This window comes from Canis aureus, chromosome 38, assembly GCF_053574225.1.
Source record: "Canis aureus isolate CA01 chromosome 38, VMU_Caureus_v.1.0, whole genome shotgun sequence".
Lineage (NCBI taxonomy): Eukaryota > Metazoa > Chordata > Mammalia > Carnivora > Canidae > Canis > Canis aureus.
The window spans coordinates 21273847-21294075 of NC_135648.1; the positions used below are offsets into that span (position 1 = coordinate 21273847).

Genomic DNA, 20229 nt, shown 5'->3' on the forward strand with positions numbered 1-20229 from the left:
TTCCTCTAGCTTTCCAGCCATAGCAGCCAGCATCTGCCCTCTTGTTGCCATCCCTGACTTCTGCGAGTCAGCCCAGGACAATCCGAGAGAAAGAATCTTGGTCAGCCCTTCCATACTCTAATGAAGAAACTGGGTTCCACTATTAAAAACAAAACACAACAAAACAACCCTCCAATTTTTGGAAGTCTTTTTGTGTTTGCAAACATTGTTATTACAGTTTTCTTTTTTTAACATTTTATTTATTTATTTGAGATACAGATAGAGAGCATGAGCTGGGGAGGGGGCAGAGAGAGGGAGAAGCAGACTCCTTGCTGAGATCAGGACCCTGGGATCATGACCTGAGCCGAAGGCAGACACTTAACTGACTGAGCCACCCAGGTACCCCATTATTGTAGTTTTCATTTACAAAGAGTAGTCACAGTGATAATGAGCTTAGTGATATGGGGATTTGTATGAGGGTTAGTGATATGAGGTTTTTTCTGGCCGCAGACTTATACTTATAGACCCAGAGAGAGGTGGGTTGGGAAGCTCACAGGTTACTGGCTTCAACAAGTTATGGGAATGTAAAGCACTGCCTAGACTTACGGGAAATGGATTATCAACAGGAGTTAAAGGGAAGCGTGCAGGGTGGTAGACAGCAAGACACCAAACGTGCACATCCATGATTACCACTGGCGCATCATAAGTAGCCCAGAGGGATAATCTGTGGCAGACAAGAGTGGGCCAGAGTTGACCTACATGACCGAATAATAGTATTTTCCTATGGGCTCCTCCAGTGGAGCCTAAGCCAGAGTCCAGTGGGAGCAAAAAGTGGACAATGCCATGAAGGCCTCAGACCCTCCTACCATCCATCCCTCTCTTTTTAATTTTCCAAGTTCCAAGTGAATTCATTTTCCCAAGATGTGCCTGTGTGCTCCTATGGGACTCCAAAGACCCCCACACCTTACCAATGATTTTGCATACACCTGACCAAGGAGTGTCCATGCGTGTTCTTGCTCAGTGTCTGACTCTCCCTTTCTTCCCCTCTCCTTCCTTTCCCTAATGTTAGGATCTATATACGTTTAATTCTTTAGTTCATAATATTTCTGGTGGTATAATCCTAGGGTTGGAAGGAGCCTCTAAGGACAATTGGGCCAAGTCTCCATTTGATAAGATAAGGGACCTTTAAACCAAAGGCGGAGGGAAAAAGGTAACATGCATAACTTGGAAAAGAGGAAAGCAGGGGCCCTGTGATTTGCAGGAGAAAACAATTGGGAAGTGGCCAGCTAGTAGCTAAAAAGGCCATTGTTTGGCATAATTTCTCATGAGAGAGAGGTTAGGATTTTTGCCAGGTACCCATCTCTGTTACATTCGTTAGATTTCCATTTCTACCCAGGGAGAAAATAGAAGTCTCCATGACTGACTGGATGTGGTGATGGGAAAGAAAGAGGTATTAGAGGTACTACTCAGGGCTTCAGGACTGGGAAGAATGGAGTCCCCTCCCCATTACGAGACACAGAAAAATTAGGGGGTGTGCCAAGTGAGTTAGAAAGCAGGGGGGAGATGAGGGGAGCAATGCACAAGGGAGGCGGTGCTATATCAACTCTCAAGCTGATGTCCAGCCAATCAGTTCAAAATTCGATCCAAAGACTCAGGACGATGGACACTTGGAGGAGGAGAGACAGGTTCAACTATGGAAATGAAGTTAGAAAGGAAAGAATATGGAGAGAAGTCAAAAGAGCACCAAGCCTGGGAGCACACATACCTTTAGAGGAATGGAGAAAGAAAGACGAACAAAGAAGAGACAGAAGTGATAGGAAAGAGAAAATGCTAGGCCTGAGGGTAGGAGGGAAAGCTTAGAAGCAGCAGCTGGGGCAACAAAGGCTGGGATGGTCTAAACTCAGGCCCTGCTAGGGTCAAAAGTGACTGAAACCCAATAGGGACCCGCAAAAAAAAAAAAAAGCTACCAGATTATTTGTCTTGTTTGGCTGACTTGCCATAAAAAAACAAACAATTATTTATTTCCTTACACAAGACCACTCATCTTCCAGGTTAACTATTTACCTGCCTGCCTAGTGTAGAAAAACTCTTTACTGATCCACCATCAGATTTGAACTGCTGGGGCAACAGAATGAAAATAAGGTCTTTACTTGACTGGGGCTTTGGGTGCATCCTGGAGCTCCTACACAGTCTAGTACCAGGCACATATGCTCCTCCTGCAACTGCTTAGATGCAGCAGGAGGCACAACAGATGGGCGCTGCTCCCCTCTGATGGTGAACCCGGGCAGGGCTACTACCCGCCAAGCCGTGGTCTCCGGCATGCCCGTGGCCACAGTGGAGGCTGTGAGGCCCTCACACCTATTCTCCATCTAGATGCTGGAGGTCCAGTTTCAGCCCAGGAACTGAAAGGAACAAGTGTTAAGTTCAACTCTATTCTTAGTGTTGAAGGGGGAAAAGCTGGCTCCCTCTTTAAGATATCTACCTATTAACTTTATTTTTAACATTTTTGAAGGTTTATGTATTTATTTTAGAGAAACCGAGGGAAAGAGAGTGTGAGCATGTGTATAAGCGGGGAGAGAGGAAGGGACAGAGTCAGAGGCAGTATCTTCAAGTAGACTCCCGGCTGACCGCGGAGCCTGACCTGGGGCTCTATCCCTTGACCCTGAGATCAAGACCTGAGCCAAAACCAAGAGTTAGATGCTCACCTGACTAAGCCACCCAGGTGCCCCCTCACCTATTAGTTTTAAATGTAATAGATTATCCCTGAGAGGTACTCCATTCTTCTACAATTTTTTAAAAAAGATTTTACTTATTTATTTAAGAGAAAGAGCATGTGAGCAGGGGAGGGGGAGAAGAAGAGGAAGAGGGAGAGGATCTTGAGTAGACTCCATGCTGAGCATGGAGCCCAACATGGGGCTCAATCTCATGACCCTGAGATCATGAACTGGGCTGAAACCAAGAGCTGGACACTCAAATGACTGAGCCACCCATGTGCCCCCACCATTAATTTTAAATGCAATAGATCATCCCTGGGAGGCACTCTATTCTATTCTAGTTCGTTTATTTTATTTTATTTTATTTATTTATTTATTTATTTATTTATTTATTTATTTATGAGAGAGAGAAAGAGCAAGTGTAAGCAGGGGAGGGGGAGAAAAAGAGGAAGAGGGAGAAGATCTCAAGCAGACTCCATGCTGAGCATGGAGCCCAACATGGGACTCAATCTCATGACTCTGAGATCATGACCTGAGCCGAAACCAAGAGTCAGATGCTTAGCCACCTGAGCCACCCAGGTGCCCCCATTCTTCTCTACTTTTATTTTATTTTACTTATTTTTAAAAAATATTTTTTTTTATTTATTCGTGAGAGACACACACAGAGAGAGGCAGAGACACAAGCAGAGGGAGAAGCAGGGAGCCCAATGTGGGACTCAATCCCAGGACTCCAGGATCACACTCTGAGCCAAAGGCAGACGCTCAACCACTGAGCCACTCAGGCATCCCTTTTCCCTACTTTTAAATGAAATTATGGGAGAAGGGGCAGAAGCAAGAAATAGAGGAACCAGAGGAAGGAAAGATGCAATGAAATTTTTATAAATTTAAAAATGTATAAATTTTTATCATTATAATGATCTGAAGCAGAGAAGGGGGAAAATATTGACAGCAAAGTTAAGACAATTGAGAGCTATGTCATCCGAGTGTCCAGCTGGACTGCTCAGCTAGTTGGAATGGTCACACGGGCTGGAGACCCTGTTGGGGCTGCTGACACAACAGAAACCATGTGCCCTCTACATCCTCTACATTTGATTATCTTTCTGTGGCTACAGCCACTGTGAATTACTACCCAAAACAGTTTTTTAAAGCCTGGATCAGTTTTCCCCTGAGCAGACATGAAGACATTTCAGAGCTCTATCTCCTCCCTGCTAACTGCCTGCTACGTAATCTGGTATGAGCTTAAGAGACACAAAATCATTTCAGTATTTGCCGTAAAGTATAATTAGGAAGTCAAATTTGCTGCTGCAAAAAATATTTCAATTATTGTTATTATTTTTTACACAAGCACAAGTGCCATTTAGATTATCCATTGATGTGCATTACCCAGCCCCTGCCTTCTGAGATCCTGCCCTCAAATGGGTACCGAGAGCTGGCTGACCAGCTCAGATTTTAATACAACACTGAAGATCATGCACAAAATCACAGAGTTGAACAGCAATTTGCCACTGTTCTCCTGTTCTCAAGCCAGGCCAGACTTATCTTCACATTTTTAGCATGTCTAAGAAACACACCTAGGATGGACCACACCACCAGAAAACAAACAAACAAAAATCTGGAAACCTAAGCCAACCTGTGTGTGGGCAGATCTAAGTGGTTGATCTAGTGGTTGGGTCTAAGTGTCTGGTCTAGGTGAGTAGCTGCTGTGAGCCACTCACATTTGGAACTTATATATAAAATGTGAAGCCTATTTCACAGTTTCCTAGAGAAGCAACACCATGGGCAATTCAGGCACAGTCTGCTACAGTCAAACCAAATCTCCAGCCAGGAAGACGGAGCATGACTAGAGAGGGAGAAGGGAGGACCAAATCGGAAAGACCATGGTCACTCCTGTGGAATGAGCTCAATCCATGAAGTTGCCATAATATTAAACATACTCTGACTGAGTGGTACATTCCAAATGGGGGCAGGAAGTCAGGAAAGTATCCTGCCCATAGTAGGGTTCCATATATGTCTATAGGTGGGATCATCTTCCCCTGGGGCCCTTACCTGCTTCCTCACCGTAGAGCTACGCCTGAGGTTGACCCCATCAAATCAGAGAGGACCGAACCGGCAACAGGGAGAAAAAAAAAGAGAAAATGGGATTAAAAACAATCTGTGTGTTAGTTAATGAAGCAAGTCACATTACTCAGCTCAGTCCCAGGACTGGCTAAGACACTTGATAAGTTACTTTCTGAATAAGGCCCAATAAAGCTCTTTCAGAGCACAGAGGTCACCGTACTCACTATCTGCCACCATTCATAACTAGGGTAGGAGGGAACTGGCTCCATGCAAATCTATGTGCATTAGATGGTAAGATTCTCTCTGTTTGCAGGAGACCTAAGTAAATGCCAAAGGAAGCTACAGTTTTCCTTCTCTTGGAAATCCTTCAGGAGCAATTTTCCTTGAGTTTAAGAGGACAGAGCAGTCAGACTGGAAGGAACCTTGGCAATCCTTCAGGTGAATGCCTTTTGAGACCTGAAGCCTCAGCTGCCTCTTCTCCAAAGGAATTGGACTCACAGGATCCCCCAAACTAGGAGAACAGAGCTGCCCCCGCCCCCCCGAGTGATATGAAGGCCCAGAGCCTGGCTGCTGGGCCCTCTCTGCCCCTTCCACCAGGCTGCTCCTGTGGAGCCTCTTTGGAATCCTAGAGCTCATCGGATCTAGTGGAATGCTCTTTCTTGTCTTACAGATGATGAGACTGGAGTTTGAAGGAGGGAAAAGAGCAGCCCACGATCACAGCATAAGGGAATTCAATTCAACTGAGCTTTTTCTCATTTCCATAGAGCCTTCCACAGATATGGGACTTCAGGTGAACTTACAATAAAGACTCTATCACCAAAAAGATTTATATTCCATGGAATTCCATTATCCTGGTTCTCTCCAGTCAACAAGACTGGTATATTAATGGGATCTTTACTGTAATCCACAATGACAAAACGATGAAAGCCAAATGAAGCTATTTCTAAATAATGAGCCTATAATTGTAAATGGCCTCATGATTATTGTGTGTGTTGGCAGATCTAAGTGGTTGATATAATGGGCTAACCCGGGGTCTCTAAGGAGTCTAGCCCATTAAAGCTCTTTCCCCAGTTAAATCAGCACATTTTTAGGTATCTGAGAACTGCTGGCTGGATGACTGCCTTGCTTGTCGCTAGCTCACGAGTTTTCTCATAGCAGCTACATGACTGGGAGGGAAAATATTTGGCTGGGGTTCGGGAGGGAGGGGAAGGTGGGGAAAGATTGGGAGGGTTGCATACTTGTACATCAGGCAAGGATTTCTACCAATGCTGTTTGGCAAGCCAGTGCCATGTAGTATTTCATTATCCAGCAACAGTCACTAATTAAGGGCTGTCATCTTTTCCATGCATAAAATCTCAGATCAAATGCTATCTTCTGATCTTCCTTCTCTGGGTCAGAGACTTCCCCAAAACCACATGCTGAAGTCTAGCAGCGAAGGTTAGGTTACCAGGATCCTCCAGAGTCGAACACTTCTTGCAAACATGGTGGCTTTGGGGAGTCTCTGAAACTACTTCAGCAAACGATAGCTCCCTTCATCCCAGTCTGCTCAGCTCTCTCCCCAAGTCACAGCAGGCCCCATTTCCATTTGAGGCCAGATGGGGTTGGCAAGGCAAAAGGAAGGGAGCAACCCCGCCCTAGTCCCCTCCTTTGCAAAGTCACCCAATGCCTTCCCACTTCAACTCCTCGGCTCTCCCAGCCTGGGATCATCTATCCCAGGGGCCTCTCTTCACCCCTTCCCAGGGCTGTCTCAGGCCACACCTACCTGGCCAGACTGCAGTCTGTCCGCTGACCTGTTGGAAAGACAAAGGCAAAAAGCTCATGTGGAAGCAGAAGGGGCGAGAGAGGAAGACTTATTCCCAGGAGTTACCTGAAATGCCCTGCCTATCTCCCCCAGAGAGCTGAGCTCCCATCGCTTGCATCACTGCGTGACTGGCCTTCTAAGCAAAAAGAGAGAGGGAGGGAGGGAGGGAGGGAGGGAGAGAGAGAGAGAGAGAGAGAGATGCCCAGAGCCTCTTCCTGGGCAAGTGCTGTTTCTAATGCTTATTCCCACGGCTGCTGATATGTCCCTAAAGCTGAGGTATGCCAACCGTGCTTCCCAGAGGGAGAACAGGGCAGCTGCAGGGGACAATAGCAAGGCAGATCACATTTTAGAGAACAAATTACTAGAAGCCTTCCCAAAGGTAAAATCCAGCTTCTCTTCTGTGTATGCGGGTGTGTGTGGTGAGGGAGGGAGGGATGAACTGGCTTGCTCCAGAGTAATGCGCACACACACACACACATACACAGTGAGGGCCGCAGGGGAAGAAAGGAGGAAGAATTGTTTGCGGGGAAGAGGGAGAAGATAAGGATGTTCTAGTTTTAGATTCACAGGAAATTCTCTTAGGCTGGGCTGGGGTGGCAAGGGAGAAATGAGATTTAATTGCTATCAAACTGTGGTTCTCATCCAATAGAGGCCCTAAGATTAAGTTTAATGGGTCACAGCCAGCTTTAAAAAATGAAAAATCTTAAAGTCCCTAAGAATTCTTATGTTTTTAAAATATACACATGCATGTGTACACGGGCCATGATGTGATCTGTTTGCTTTCTTTGGATCCACAGTTAACCAGTTAACCAAGTGTGGTCTGTATTGTATAAACCGGGGACAAGGCAAGCAAGTGCTGAGCTAAGGAACAGATCATCCCCCACAGGCCTCATCCATGTTCCTGGAAAAACAGCTCCAAGGACCAGGGATGGAGAGGGCAGGGTTTTTTCTGGCCTTTAAAGGTTGCTAATTTTGATTACTCTTCAGCTCATCCTGAGCAACATCCTCCCCCACCCCTACCAGCCTCTCATTACTAAAGGCTCAGCTTTCATCTGCAAAAATATTATTCTGAGCCATTATTTTCAACATCTGTACCATTTCCATTCTGGAATACTCATACACATCAATTATGCCTCTATGGCAAGAACAAGGGGCTCTTGCATTATGGTGACAAATTTACTCAGAAGGCAGGGACATGATGATTTGCACACAGAAAGATGTGTGGCTATTTCTCTCCTTATTACTGGAACTTGTCATCTTTAGATGAAGGCAATTTGCAGCACTAATGAATGGTCACCAACCTTTGCCCTTCTACAGTAGCAAAGCTGGTGCATGTTTGTGTGTGTGCAAAGCCACTCACTCTCTCTCTCACACACACACACTCACACACACACACACACACGCACACTCCCAAGGCCTTGCTCTCCATCTCACCTATGGACTACGCTTAGATTATTTTAGAAAAACACACACACACACAAAACCATGGTTATAACTTGTTTCAAATAGTTCTGGGCTTTCTTTTGTCTGATTCCCTATGAAGCAATCTGATAACCCAAAAGCAAAGATTTTCTATAAGCAAAGCTGGGCTCTCTATGCTCAAACCTGTTTAGACTGAGTCCCTTGGGTGGCAGGGAGGGAAGAGAACAGAAGTTACCTAACAGGCATTCTTCGCATAAAAGAAAATGCCTTTATAATCACAAGATCAAAGATATCACAGATAAAAAGAATTCATCATCTAGGGGAACTGTCCAGCACGGGAGGAGGATGGGACAAGAGGGTGGGTAGGAGGCTCTGGTATGAAAAGTGTGCCTCTGATTCCTGAGGCCAATGAGCTAACGAGTCCCATCTGCCTTTCTACACTATGCAGTTTGTCTGAAGAGTGCTCAAGAATTTGTTTTAAAACATTAGGCTCCGTGCAGGTTTGTCTTTCCCTGGTGTTCCCATATTTTGCCTGTAGCCTCCTGGTCCCATCTAGAAGTGAAGGGATGAGCAGGGCAAGGAGGAGGGGCCAGCATCCAGAGGCATCCCCCACCTGGGAATCCCATTAATCACAGGAGGTATGATCTAGGCAGCACCCGGGCAGGGTGCCCAAAACCCCAGGGAAGCTTCTTTCAACCTTGGCCTTCTGTTTGACAGCTGAGGAGAGAAAGTCCAGAGTGCCAGTCCAGTTCTCTGCTCTGCTACTTTCCAGGGTCTGGTTAAAATCATCCTCGATTCATGGACAAGACAGGCCACTCGGTACCCTGTCCTCAGCAGAGAGGGCTGCCACTGAGCATCAGGACCTTCCAAAGTGGAAGGAAAGAGATGCTCTCACCTGACGCTATGGGATGCGGCAGACTGTGGTCAATCCTGCCTTCGAGAAGCCTCTTCTCTCCTTAGAGCAGCTGCCATCCTGGCTCACTGGCCCTGTAGTCTCAGTTCTGCTACAGAAGAGCTGAGTTTTTTGACAAAGTGTCTGGAGAGTAAGTGACCCAGTGGCCTTTTTATCCCAGTCGTGGCAGAGAAGGGGGACAGGGTGGTGAGCAGGAATGCTCCATTTAAACAAATAGATCATGAACATTAGTGCTGCATTAAGCATTGGCCTTCTCCCATTACTCAACCAGTCGTTTGGGGCGGTGTGCTTCACATCAAACAGGCTAGGAAAAGAGATGCACTCATCTAACAAGATCAGGCCCACAAGGATCAGGAGGGAGGCTCAGCCATACAGCTTGGGGCCTGGCCTTCCCCTCATTGCCAAACCTCCAGCAGAATTCCCACACTCACTTTCTCCCAGGGTTTTCTGGAGAAGGTCATGCTTGGCTTGTAGCTTGGTGATGAGGTTTCTGCCCTCCAGGTACTCCTTCATTTTCTGTAAGGGAGGAAAAGAAAGAGCAATCAGACTCCTGAAGAAAAAAGAAAGAAATCACAGATTCTCAGCTGTGCAATTCCCTTTCTCTATGAGGGCATTTCATTCTGACCCAATTTCTACTAGCTGCCTTTTTAAATTTCTCTATTTCTACTAGGGCCCTGAGCATCTGGACAGCTGCTGACTTCTACAGTGGATTATTAGTATCCTGCTCTATGTTCTCTTAGGAGCTAGCTCCACATTGGCCAGTGTAAGAAATGCTCTCTTAGAGCCCATCATCCATCTCTCTCAGTTCCACTAAAGAACAGAGGGCGGGGATGGGGTGGATGGACTCATGGAGCCCAGATCCTCTTGGTGTGGGGACACACACATGCCACTTGTCACCTCCACGGACATCTAGCCCCACCTCGGCCCCTCCCAAGGGTGCATTCCAACACATCAGGAGCAAGGCTAATGGCAGGCTCAGCCCCTCGCCTCAGGCCTCAGCTGCACCCCAGCATGCAGAGCATATTCCTCTCAGCCATCTCTTTTTTTTTTTTTCTCTCAGCCATCTCTTAATCAGCTCCCTGCTCTATTCTGCACGGAGACTTTGTGGAGAGCTTGGGATTTCCAAGCCTTCAGAGAGAGGGGCTGCCGCCCCCCACTGCATAGACACATAATGCCAGTTCTCAACACAAGATGAAGTTATGGAAATGTGCTCCATCTGCTCTACCAGTCAAAATACAATTGCTGTGCTGCATTTTCTGATTTGACCTCTCTTAACCCTTGTCTTTCCAGGGAGAGACTATTTCCCTGGACAATTCATCAAATCTTTAAAACAACCCTACAAACTGATTATCACTGTCCCCATTTTACGGATGAGGGCACCAAGATTTGGAGCAATTAAACAGGTTGCTCAAAGTCAGAGTGAGGGAGTGGTAGAGTCCAGACATCTGCAGTTTGATGATCCGGTGTGTGTGCTCAACCATCATGACGGCACGCTCCATCTATTAGGGTGCACAGCAGAAGGAAAGGCAGCACAAAACTTCATAGTATTAATTCTTTATATATGTGGAGCAATTCAAGAGTTTTCAGAGCCCTTAGCACATATTCTCTCACATGACTGGCACAGTAACTCTGCAGAGCACACTAGGGAAGACATTGCTGGTTGCCTGTAACAGATGAGAGGATGATCTTGGGAGAGGGGTGCTGAATTGCAGATCGCTGCCAGTTAGGAAGTGGGAGTGCCAGGCCTTTGGTGCCTTAATCTGGTGTCTTTCTACCCTGCAACAGGTTCCTGGGGATTGTCATTCACCTTGGCTGCCTCCTGCTGCAATGTCTCAACTCAGAGGCAAAACCAGCAGTGTCTCCCTGAGTATGATCTGTGACTCTCTGAATATACATGACATAGTGGAGGGGGGAAGTGGATAAAACATTTTAAATTGTAATACCTCGTCCTTCTTCCAATGTACTAAGCAAAAAATGTAACCATTCATCAAAACTCTGATTTTATGGCTATTATAATTTAGGAGGAAGGCAGAAAAAGAAGGTGAAAAAATGTGAGTTACTTTTACTCTGTACCTTTCTGTAGAGGGTAAACTAACTATCTTTTCTTTCTTTCTTTCTTTCTCTTTTCTTTTCTTTTTCAGGGTAAACTTTCAACCAAGACTGTGTATTTCTTCTCTCTCATGTAAAAACAAAGAAAAAAACCCCTGCTTTCTCTGGGATGCACATCCTGGCCTTCTCATGCTCACTCAGATGCCCCTGTGTGTACCTTTGAAAAGTTCACATGGCCCCGGCACAAGGGCTTCATCGTCATGTGTCTTTCTCTCCAGTCTGCCTCTCCTCTAGGGTCGGCGTCATTACTCTTTGCATCCCTGATGCTTAGTTTGTGCCCAGCAAACAGCAGACACTCAATAAATGCTTGAAGGAGGAGTAAAGAAACAAACAGCCTCACTCTCCTCTGAAAGAACCTTCCTCAGCAGTCACAACCCAAGCCCCCAAGTGTACCCCTACTCTCTAAATCAAGTGTAAAGCAAATAAAAACAAACCCTATACCAAATCAGTTCTGTTGCTTTCCTCCTGGCCTGTTCTCTCTGCTCTTTTCTGTCTTTGCATGAGAACATCTGCATGAAAACAGGCTCCCTTGTCACCTTCCCCTTCCCATCTGCTTCAGCTGCCGGCTCACCTGCTGTCAGCCTTCCCTGGGTGATACCCTAATCCCCAACCAATGCCTAATTGTGGGGCTGGGAACAGCACTGTAGGGCCCAGGGGTGAAAACCTGCAGGAAATATCCACTGCTAGCATCTGAACCCTCAAAGGCCCCTCTTTGGAAGTCTCCCAGGAGACTCTAGAGGTTTCCTAATGAGGAAAAAAAAAAATTCACCAAGAAACTGTAACCCTTAAGACAAAACCAGACTGCTCAGAAAACAGCCAAAATTCTCAAAGGAGAAGGATGCAAATTCCTTCCTTTCACTCATGTTTCTACCTGTGACTCCAGAAATCATTTTTTCATTCATGTCACGGTTGGCGAGTTAACTCTGGGCTGTCACTTGGTGAACCATTAAAATAAATAACAATCTGATAAAGACATATGTTGGATTACCTTTTCAGTTCCATGAAATCCGGGAGGATCAAAAACTATGTCGAGGTTGACCTGCATTCCTAACAGTGGAAACAATGGTTGGAAGTTTTCTATCTAGGTAGGTGGGGAATGGGGGGTGGGGTGGGAGGGGAAAATGATCCCAAAGTTCGCAGGCCTGTTATTTGCCAACTTTCTATCCCACCCGTTAGCACTCTGCACAGGACAGAAGCTGGGAGAAATAACCTGGCCATGACTGGTGGAAGAACTCAAGCTGAGGAGGCTGAAGGCAAGGAAGGCATACACGGCTTTCGGATGACTTCTGGTTGACCAGGAGGCCGTGAAAAGAATGGTTTATGTGTCGTAAGGGTCATTTTCTTTATTTAAACCGTGTTCTGATGCAGGTGATTTATTTATTTCACTCCTTTCCCCGCACCTTGTTCCCTTCCCAAACATCCATAAGTAACATCACAGGTGTTGAGTTGTCACGGATGGAGGAGAAGACAAAGGGCAGAGTTCTATTCTGGAGCACCAAAATAAAACCAAGTTCCTAAAACGCAGTCTCACCAGACCCATTCTCCCACCTCCATATTTTACACTCAATATTATAAAAACTGGGAATTTCTTTAAAAAGTAGGAAGAGAGGCAAAGAATCTATGGGGATGGTTTTGTTTTGTTTGCCACTGTGAGTCTTCAATTCAGTCTTTATGATCTCATTAATTCATTTCTTAATAATTCCTAATTGGTTAACTGTCGGCGATGAGTTTTATTTATTGCAAAATAAAATGTAATAGTTTTCCTCTCAAGGCCCTTCTTCCCTGACAGACATTTTTGTTGCAGCAAAATGAAAGAGTCTTAGTTGAGATATTGTAGTCCTGCTGATGGGGTAACAGAGGACCAGCTGAGGACAAAGCACACTGACAAGTCCTGGAAACAGGCAGACGGAACTTCCTCTACAGACTCAACTGCCTCAATGTTCACATTTTGCTAAGGGCAGAAGGCAATCCTAGCCTGACCCCCAGGAGCCTGTAAGTCTACTTTAACATATAAAAATTCCTTTATCTCTAAACCCCCAAGATCCATGTTGGTGATCATCTCCCAGCACATCGCCCACCGATAGACATCTGAAGGGTCTCATGACTAAGGTTTTATTAGATGGTAATAAGTGACCTTTCCCAACAATAGAGAGCCCCTCAAGGTTCCTGGAAACCTTGCCCCCAAATTCCTTAGTGAGTACGCTCCCCTCTCCTCAAACCTCTCCCAACTCCCAGCTATATAATCAGCTACCCCTCATAGGCCTGGGGCAGCAGCTCTTCCTGCCCACGGGTCCTGTCCCCGGGGCTTTAATAAAACCACCATTTTGCACCGAAGATGTCTGAAGAATTCTTTCTTGGTCATCGGCTTCGGACCTCACTCCACCAAACCTCACCTATATTCTAAAACCTCATCACTACTGCTTACCTTGGGCAAGTCACTGACCCCATCTGAAAAACAGGGATAATAAAATATTTTTCCCAAGGTTCTTAACAGGTGACACAGGATAACAAGCAGGACCATGATTATTAGCACACAGTCTAGCCACCCTGCAGGTAGTCAAGAGTATTCCTTGTACCTGAATCACTCGCTCAGAAAACCTAAAAATGGAACTTCCCTAAACTTCTTTGCTTTGTGCTAATATATCATACAGCTGAATCAAAACAGGTTTCTGGCCTTAAAAAAAAAAAAAAAAGGCAAAGAACGCTTTTCAAATTTAATTTAAAATACCTCTTCCCTTGAATAATATGGCAGGATAAAACTCAGGGACCTTGAGTTTAATCTTGAGTGAATTTAATCTGAGTGAACTGAAGGCCATAAATGTCTACCATTATAAAGGGGTGCAGTGGGTGGGAGGAAGGAGTCATGTCCACCTAGCCTCACGCACAGAGACACACAGATGTCATCATAGGGTGGTTGCTTTCCCATTATCCAGGCACGCTAACATTTCTCTCTTCTTCATCAATTTTGAAGGCAGGAAATGGCTATCAGGCAGAATATGTAATAGAGCAGACCTGTAAACGGCAGCACGTCTCCCACTTTAATTGACAGCACAGGAGCTCTGTAGGTGCCTACTTAGCACACATTTCCTGAGTGCCTATAGAAGACCAAGATAAAAAATGATCTCGGACCATATAAAATCTAGGGGTCTAGAGAACTGCCCTGCTGTCTTCTCTCCTATGATCTTACCAATTCTGTTCCCAAGAATTCAGGCAGTTTATCTTTGTTTATTTTATGAGCCATGAGCTTTAACTCCTTCTCTACTCCAATCCCTATACAAAGAAATACTTAGGAGAAATGCCAGCCTTACAAGGCTTTGACAATCCTTGGCTAAACAGTGAGCATCACCTCCCACCAGCTGGGAATTGGTTAAATAAATGATGGTACATCCATTCATAGAATGGAATTCTGCGCAGCGATTTAAAAAAAAAAAAAAGGACACAGATCTTTTTGGACTAACATGAAAAGAATGTAAAAAAAAATTAAGTGAACAAAAGCAAAGTGAAGAACAGTGTGAGTGGTATGCTTCTATTTGTACTTCTCTTTATTTGATTTCATTATATTTCTAATGTAATTCTATTGTATTAAAGGGTACATCGGTGGTGTGGTTCATGCATAAATATCCCTGGAAGAACACAGAGAAACTGGTTTCAATCCCTGGCAGAAAGGAGAGGAAGTGAGGGTCAGAGATTGGGGGAAGCTCGACTTGTTCTGTATGCTCTTTTGAACTTTTGAAATTTTTTTTTTACAATCACAATAAAAAAAGAAACAGGATAAAAAGTAGACACTGCTGGATTGTGTGTTATGAAAGATTAGTGATGCAAACCTCAGGAAATCAGGAAACAGCCTCACGTAGGGCAAAAGAGAGGAGAAACCTGCTAAGCTAGTTTTAGAGCCTTTCCCTCACCTCAGCTGCTTTAGCAGGGTATAGAGAAAGAAGCCAGTGGCCTGAGACCAGGTGACCAGGGTTGTAGTTTTAATTATTTATTTAATTATTCAATATTTATTTATTTATTTAGAACATGTGTGTGCCAGCGGGGGTGGGAAAAGGAGAGAGAGAATCCTAAGCAGGCTCCATGCCCAGCATGGAGCCCATCAAGGGGCTTGATCTCATGACCTTGTGGTCATGAACTGAGCTGATATTGAGTTGGATGCTTAACCGACTGAGCCACCCAGGTGCCCTCAGAGTTCTAAGTTTTAGTCTTGCTGGGTCACTTAGAACAGCTACCGAACTTCTCTGGATTTGGAGTGTTTTTGTTTTTGTTTTTTCATCTTTCAAATGAGAAGGTTGGTTAGAAGATTTCTAAAAATCACTTCAAGCTTTTAAATTCCATGCTTATTTTCTTGGGACTCCTGCAAATGACTGACCTTTCTAGGACATGCTTCAGATTTCTAATTGATGTCACCCAGGCAGATCAATCTGATGACAGCTGAGAATGGGCAAACAGCTTTCTAGCAGAACCTCTGGGTTGCTAGGCACAACCAGCAACCTATGAGTCAAAGCCATGATAAGGGACCTCTTCCCAACTTTCCAAAAGAAAGGAGCTTCTAGGATGCAATACTCTGATGGCTTTGAAGGACACAGAAAAAAGCCAGGGGTGACATCTATGGAGTAGGGAGTCATCTGACATCTGCAGTTCTGTGGGCTTTGTATGGTTTGGCAAGCACAGGCAGTCAGGCTAGTATGCACACCCCCTTTTTTAAAATGTCCATTTCACCACCCCCCCAAAGCCCTTTTATCATGAAATGAATTATTTGATGCATTCCAAGCACCAGTCACAATACATCCATTACTACAGAAGCCCAGACAAAAAAATGTTCCTGTTAGTTGCAGAAATTTGCATACAATTTTGATAAGTAGCACTCTCTGGCCACAAATGATGGGAAGTGGGCTAGGGGTGAAAGGGTGGCGGGATTTGAGAGGTCACCAGTTTGTATGTGGTCGTCCCTGCTCTTACAAAAGGTCAACCTTGAATACACATGTCATAGCTTCACTGAAAGCCAAAAAGTAATTCTGACAGTCTTAAATACAGATTTTTAAGTCAAAATTTCTTATTCCATAAAAAAAATGGAAATCTTCTGCAATGTAATGAGATTGGGTCATTAAGTAGTGTTATATCTAAGTACTGCAGACAGACCAGCCAAACAATCCTATTATTAAAAGCCTCGAGAGTGTTCAACAACCTCCTGAGATAAGGAAGCTTGGGGTGGTGAGACAGCCCTTGTGATAGACAAGAAGTTCTCATACTGTCTAGCCCAGGCTTCAAAATGTCTTTATGCTTTGCACAGACTGCTCTTTCCTCCAGGAATGCCATTCCCCTCTTGAGTCACTGCCTCATTCACCTATCCCTCAAGATCAAGCACAAAAGTCACTTTGTGCATGATGTTTCCCCAACTCCATCCACCCTGGCTACCGTTCACACACGTGTGCATGTATGCATTGAACATTTTTTATATTTCTTTTTTTTGATTGCAAAAATCAATCTATTGTAAGTATTTAGAAACATACAAAGTGAAAATGAAAGTTTTCCTTTCGCATGTCTAATGCCATCATTCCCCCTCTTTCCTCCACACCCTTGGCATTCCTGGGTTTAGCACAGTGTCTGGCACATAGAAGATTCTCGATAAATTATCGATGAGGAACTCAACAATGATTAATGAGTAAGTTAATAATGATTGTGGTGATAATACATTTTTAGCACTTATTGAGCACTAACAACAAAATATTTTACAAAACTGGATGAATGGGCCAAAATATCATTCTGTTATTTTAGGTTTTAGCATTTTACTCATGAATATATTTAAAGGATATTATGATGAAATGATGAATTGGAAAAATATTAATCACTTGTTAAATGAAAGCAGATTATAAAACAATGTGCACAGCAACATTCCACTTTTTGACATAAAGTATAAATACTTATATTCACATAGATGTTTGTGTATGCAGAGGAAAAAAACAAGAAAGGGAATACACCCTAACATTGTCATCTCAAGGTAGTGCAATTATGAATGATTATTTTCTTCCTTTTTGTTTCTAAATTTATAACATATGCATGTTTTGATTCCTATAACAAGAAAAAAGTTATTTTAAAAGAATAATACTGTTAAGTCACTCCTTTTCAACAGTCTTCTCCAGGATCAAAAAATAAATCCAAAGAATTCTTAGTTTAAGTTAAAAAACAGATTTCATTTTTTAGAAAAGATAGCAAATCACTAGAGTTCTTAATGGAGAAAGGGCAATGTTCAAAGAAGAATTAAACAAATTATTCTAGTTGGAGGAAAAATTCAATTTATTGCATGCAGACTGTGTTTCTTGACTGAAAAACAAGTTAATCCCTCTCATTCAGAATCAGTATGCATATTCACTAGCTATATTTCATCTCACATCTGCAAATTTAATTTTTCCTTTCTTCGTTGTCAGAAGATGAGAAAATAAATTTTAGTCCCGGCAATGAATCCTACTTGGCAAGCTCAAAATAACTTAATTATTAAAAAGCAGCACCAAAGACCAGCCAGCAACCTTCCACAGGACTGTTAACACAACTTGAAAGAAAATCGGGTCCATTTGTCTAACAGAAGTGGGGGAATACAGTATTTGGAAATTCTCTGCAAACCAATGATGCTGCATTATTACCTGTCCTCTTGAATTTTAGTTATAATTACAAAAGGTAATTTCCCATCAACAAAAATTATAAAATACTGTCATCGCCTCACCTAGAAGAGATTATGGAGTTTAAAAATAAGACATGCGTTAGCCAGAATATTTGGATGTATCTCCCAAGAACCAAGAAATGAAGATCTCCTTTTATGACTCCCATGGAGAAGGAATTCTTTCAACAGAAGCCTACTAGTGGTTAGAATTCTAAAAGTCTTCCATGGGAAGGAAAAAAAAAAAAATAAAGAAAAGACTATCTTCCTAGTAGTGTTCTTGAGAGCATCTTTCTCTTGGGGGTCCCTTTAGACATATATAACTCGGAGATATCTGTGTCTTAATTTAGGTTGAGGAATGGTCTCTGAATATCCAAATTAAGATATTCAAAGACTGACCTTGCAACACTTGACAAGGACTCTGGGTTCCAAGTGTCCCTGTATGCTGCAAGTACTCCTCAAGAGCCACTGAACCCCCCTCACCGTGAAATAGAACTGCTCTGTCTCTTGCTGGTTGGCTCTCCTCTTAGCGATGCTGGGCTTGCTCATGAAGGTTTCTGAGACCGTGGACTTGACAGATTCCATAGAGTTGCTGTACTGGAAGCAGTCAGACACATCAAAATCCTCAACGGTCACAATGTCCTGGATGGTCTGCAGAGTGGCTTCCATTGTTTTCTTTACCTGCGACGACAAGGGCCAACATAATGTGTGAGGAGTGGGCTGCAGAGGAGCAGGTACCGGAGAAGCCTGGAGATGTGGGAGAGGAGTGGCTGGAGGGGAACGGAGGAGCTGCTGCTGAAGGCAGGGCTCTGCTGCCAGTTGGCTGGTGCCTGGTGAGTGACAACCATCACCTGGACTCTGTGTTACAGTGCCACTGTCCAGCGAGGACCTAAAAACCACCCCTCTTCATGCTATTTATTTGACCCAGCTCTTTTATTTAATGTCTACTTTTTAAGTTTAATATTAGCTCTTGCCCATAATCGAAGTGCTAAGAGAGTAAAACAAATCCAAACTGACCTCATGATGCAAAGAGCTTGTTAAAATGTGAGATGGGCCTCATCCCATAATGCCCCACAATCTGCGCTTCAACAAATCAGGGGACTTGTTTCCCCATTCACAAACTAAGTGACTCACCCCCAGGCCTTCCTGATCTTCCTGGGAAATGTAAGACCGATTGAGATGCCAGGTAAGAAGTCATGTGAGCACAAAAGAAAGAAGTTGGATAATTAATCATGCTGCCCTTTTGAACTAGTTGTTGAAAGCAAGCACACCAGGCCCAGAAGAAAGTCTTCATTTTCTAAGAGGATGGAGATGTTTTAAGTGTCAAAGTCAAAGGCCTCTGTTTGTTTGAAAATGCTGGAAAAAACCAGGCATGAGGGGGTGGTTTCAGAGACACAATATTGTTCACACAGCTGCCAAGTGCCATTTTGATTAAATGTGTAGAGGGAGGAAAAAAAGCATTTTGCAAAAGCTCAAAATAGAGTTCAACCTTTGGCAATGCAAGAGCAACTTCCTGGAGTTCAAGGGCAGGATGTAGAAGAGGGGGAAAATCCAAGGCTACATTTGGCTAGGAAATATTTGCAGCAGCCCGGACATTCTCTGCATGCTCCTTCCACCTGCTCCCAGATGGGCAGCAAGAAAGAGGTTGAACAGGGAAACACGGAGGGTCGCTCCAAGTCTCCTAAGCAGGAAACTCACCTCTTCGTTCTCAATCTTCAGGGTGGATAGGCGAGACTGCAGTTGCTGGCATCTCTGTACCAGCTCACTCTGGACAGGCTGCTGGGCACAGAGCTGGGAAGCCTGCCAAAAGAAAGCAACACCAGGTCAGGAAGAGGACACGGTTCTTCTGGCGGTTCCAGAGTCCCATTACTACTAATAAAAGTACTCGTGTTCAAGTTGTCAGCCTCACAGTTTCTGTGTGAAAATAAAAATCCAAAGGCAAATTGTGTGAACTTCTTCCAGGACTCACCAGCACAAAGAGGGAACAAGGAGTGGGACCTGTGTGGAAAGACCAGGTCTCTCCACTTGGGGCCGATCCCGAGGCTGGTGCTTGGCAGGGTCTGCAGCTCTGTGGAAGCCGGTGTTAGGCCAGAGAAAGGTGCCTTGGGCAGCCCCGGCTCTACACACACAATGCTTTGGCAGTGAGGATTTCCTGCTAGAAGTCCGAGTGGCCACCTCTCCAGCCCCTCCTTCATCCCCCTTCATGCACGCACCAGAGTGAAACCAGGAGAGAAGTGGGTCAGGAGGCTAGCCTGCCGCTGTTGGCAGCCAGCATGTGTTTATAAATCTGGGCCATGCATGAGAGCTCTGACTCAACGAGAGAAAGTAAAGCCAGGAATGAGTCCACAGGCTGTGCTAGAAGGCCCCGGAGGGCACAGAATCTGGTGGCACCTGGCACTTTCAAAGAGCCATCCTTTTGCCCCAGGCTTACACCAGATCTGTATGGGAAAGGCGTCTGCCCCTCCCCGAAGGACCACCGTCAATAGGCTTCAGCCTCCATGCAAAGATGGTTGAGCTACTGTCTCCGGGTGGCAGCATGGCTATGGCATGGGCACGAGGTCACCCACTAAAATTAATAAAATTA

The 20229-nt window shown here is 44.5% G+C and overlaps 1 protein-coding gene across 11 annotated transcripts in view; it reads right to left on the bottom strand.

Annotated features, from left to right (window-relative positions):
• SRGAP2 (SLIT-ROBO Rho GTPase activating protein 2) overlaps window positions 1-20229 on the bottom strand; it is a 233339-nt gene that overhangs the window by 38199 nt on the left and 174911 nt on the right. For all 11 annotated transcript variants that reach the window (XM_077887124.1, XM_077887122.1, XM_077887123.1 and 8 more), the window contains exons 9-13: window positions 19344-19445; window positions 18129-18326; window positions 9319-9403; window positions 6514-6541; window positions 4740-4764 (exon numbers count right to left, since the gene is read on the bottom strand). In XM_077887124.1, the coding sequence (XP_077743250.1) occupies window positions 4740-4764; window positions 6514-6541; window positions 9319-9403; window positions 18129-18326; window positions 19344-19445 (438 nt within the window). The remainder of the gene's footprint in view (window positions 1-4739; window positions 4765-6513; window positions 6542-9318; window positions 9404-18128; window positions 18327-19343; window positions 19446-20229) is intronic.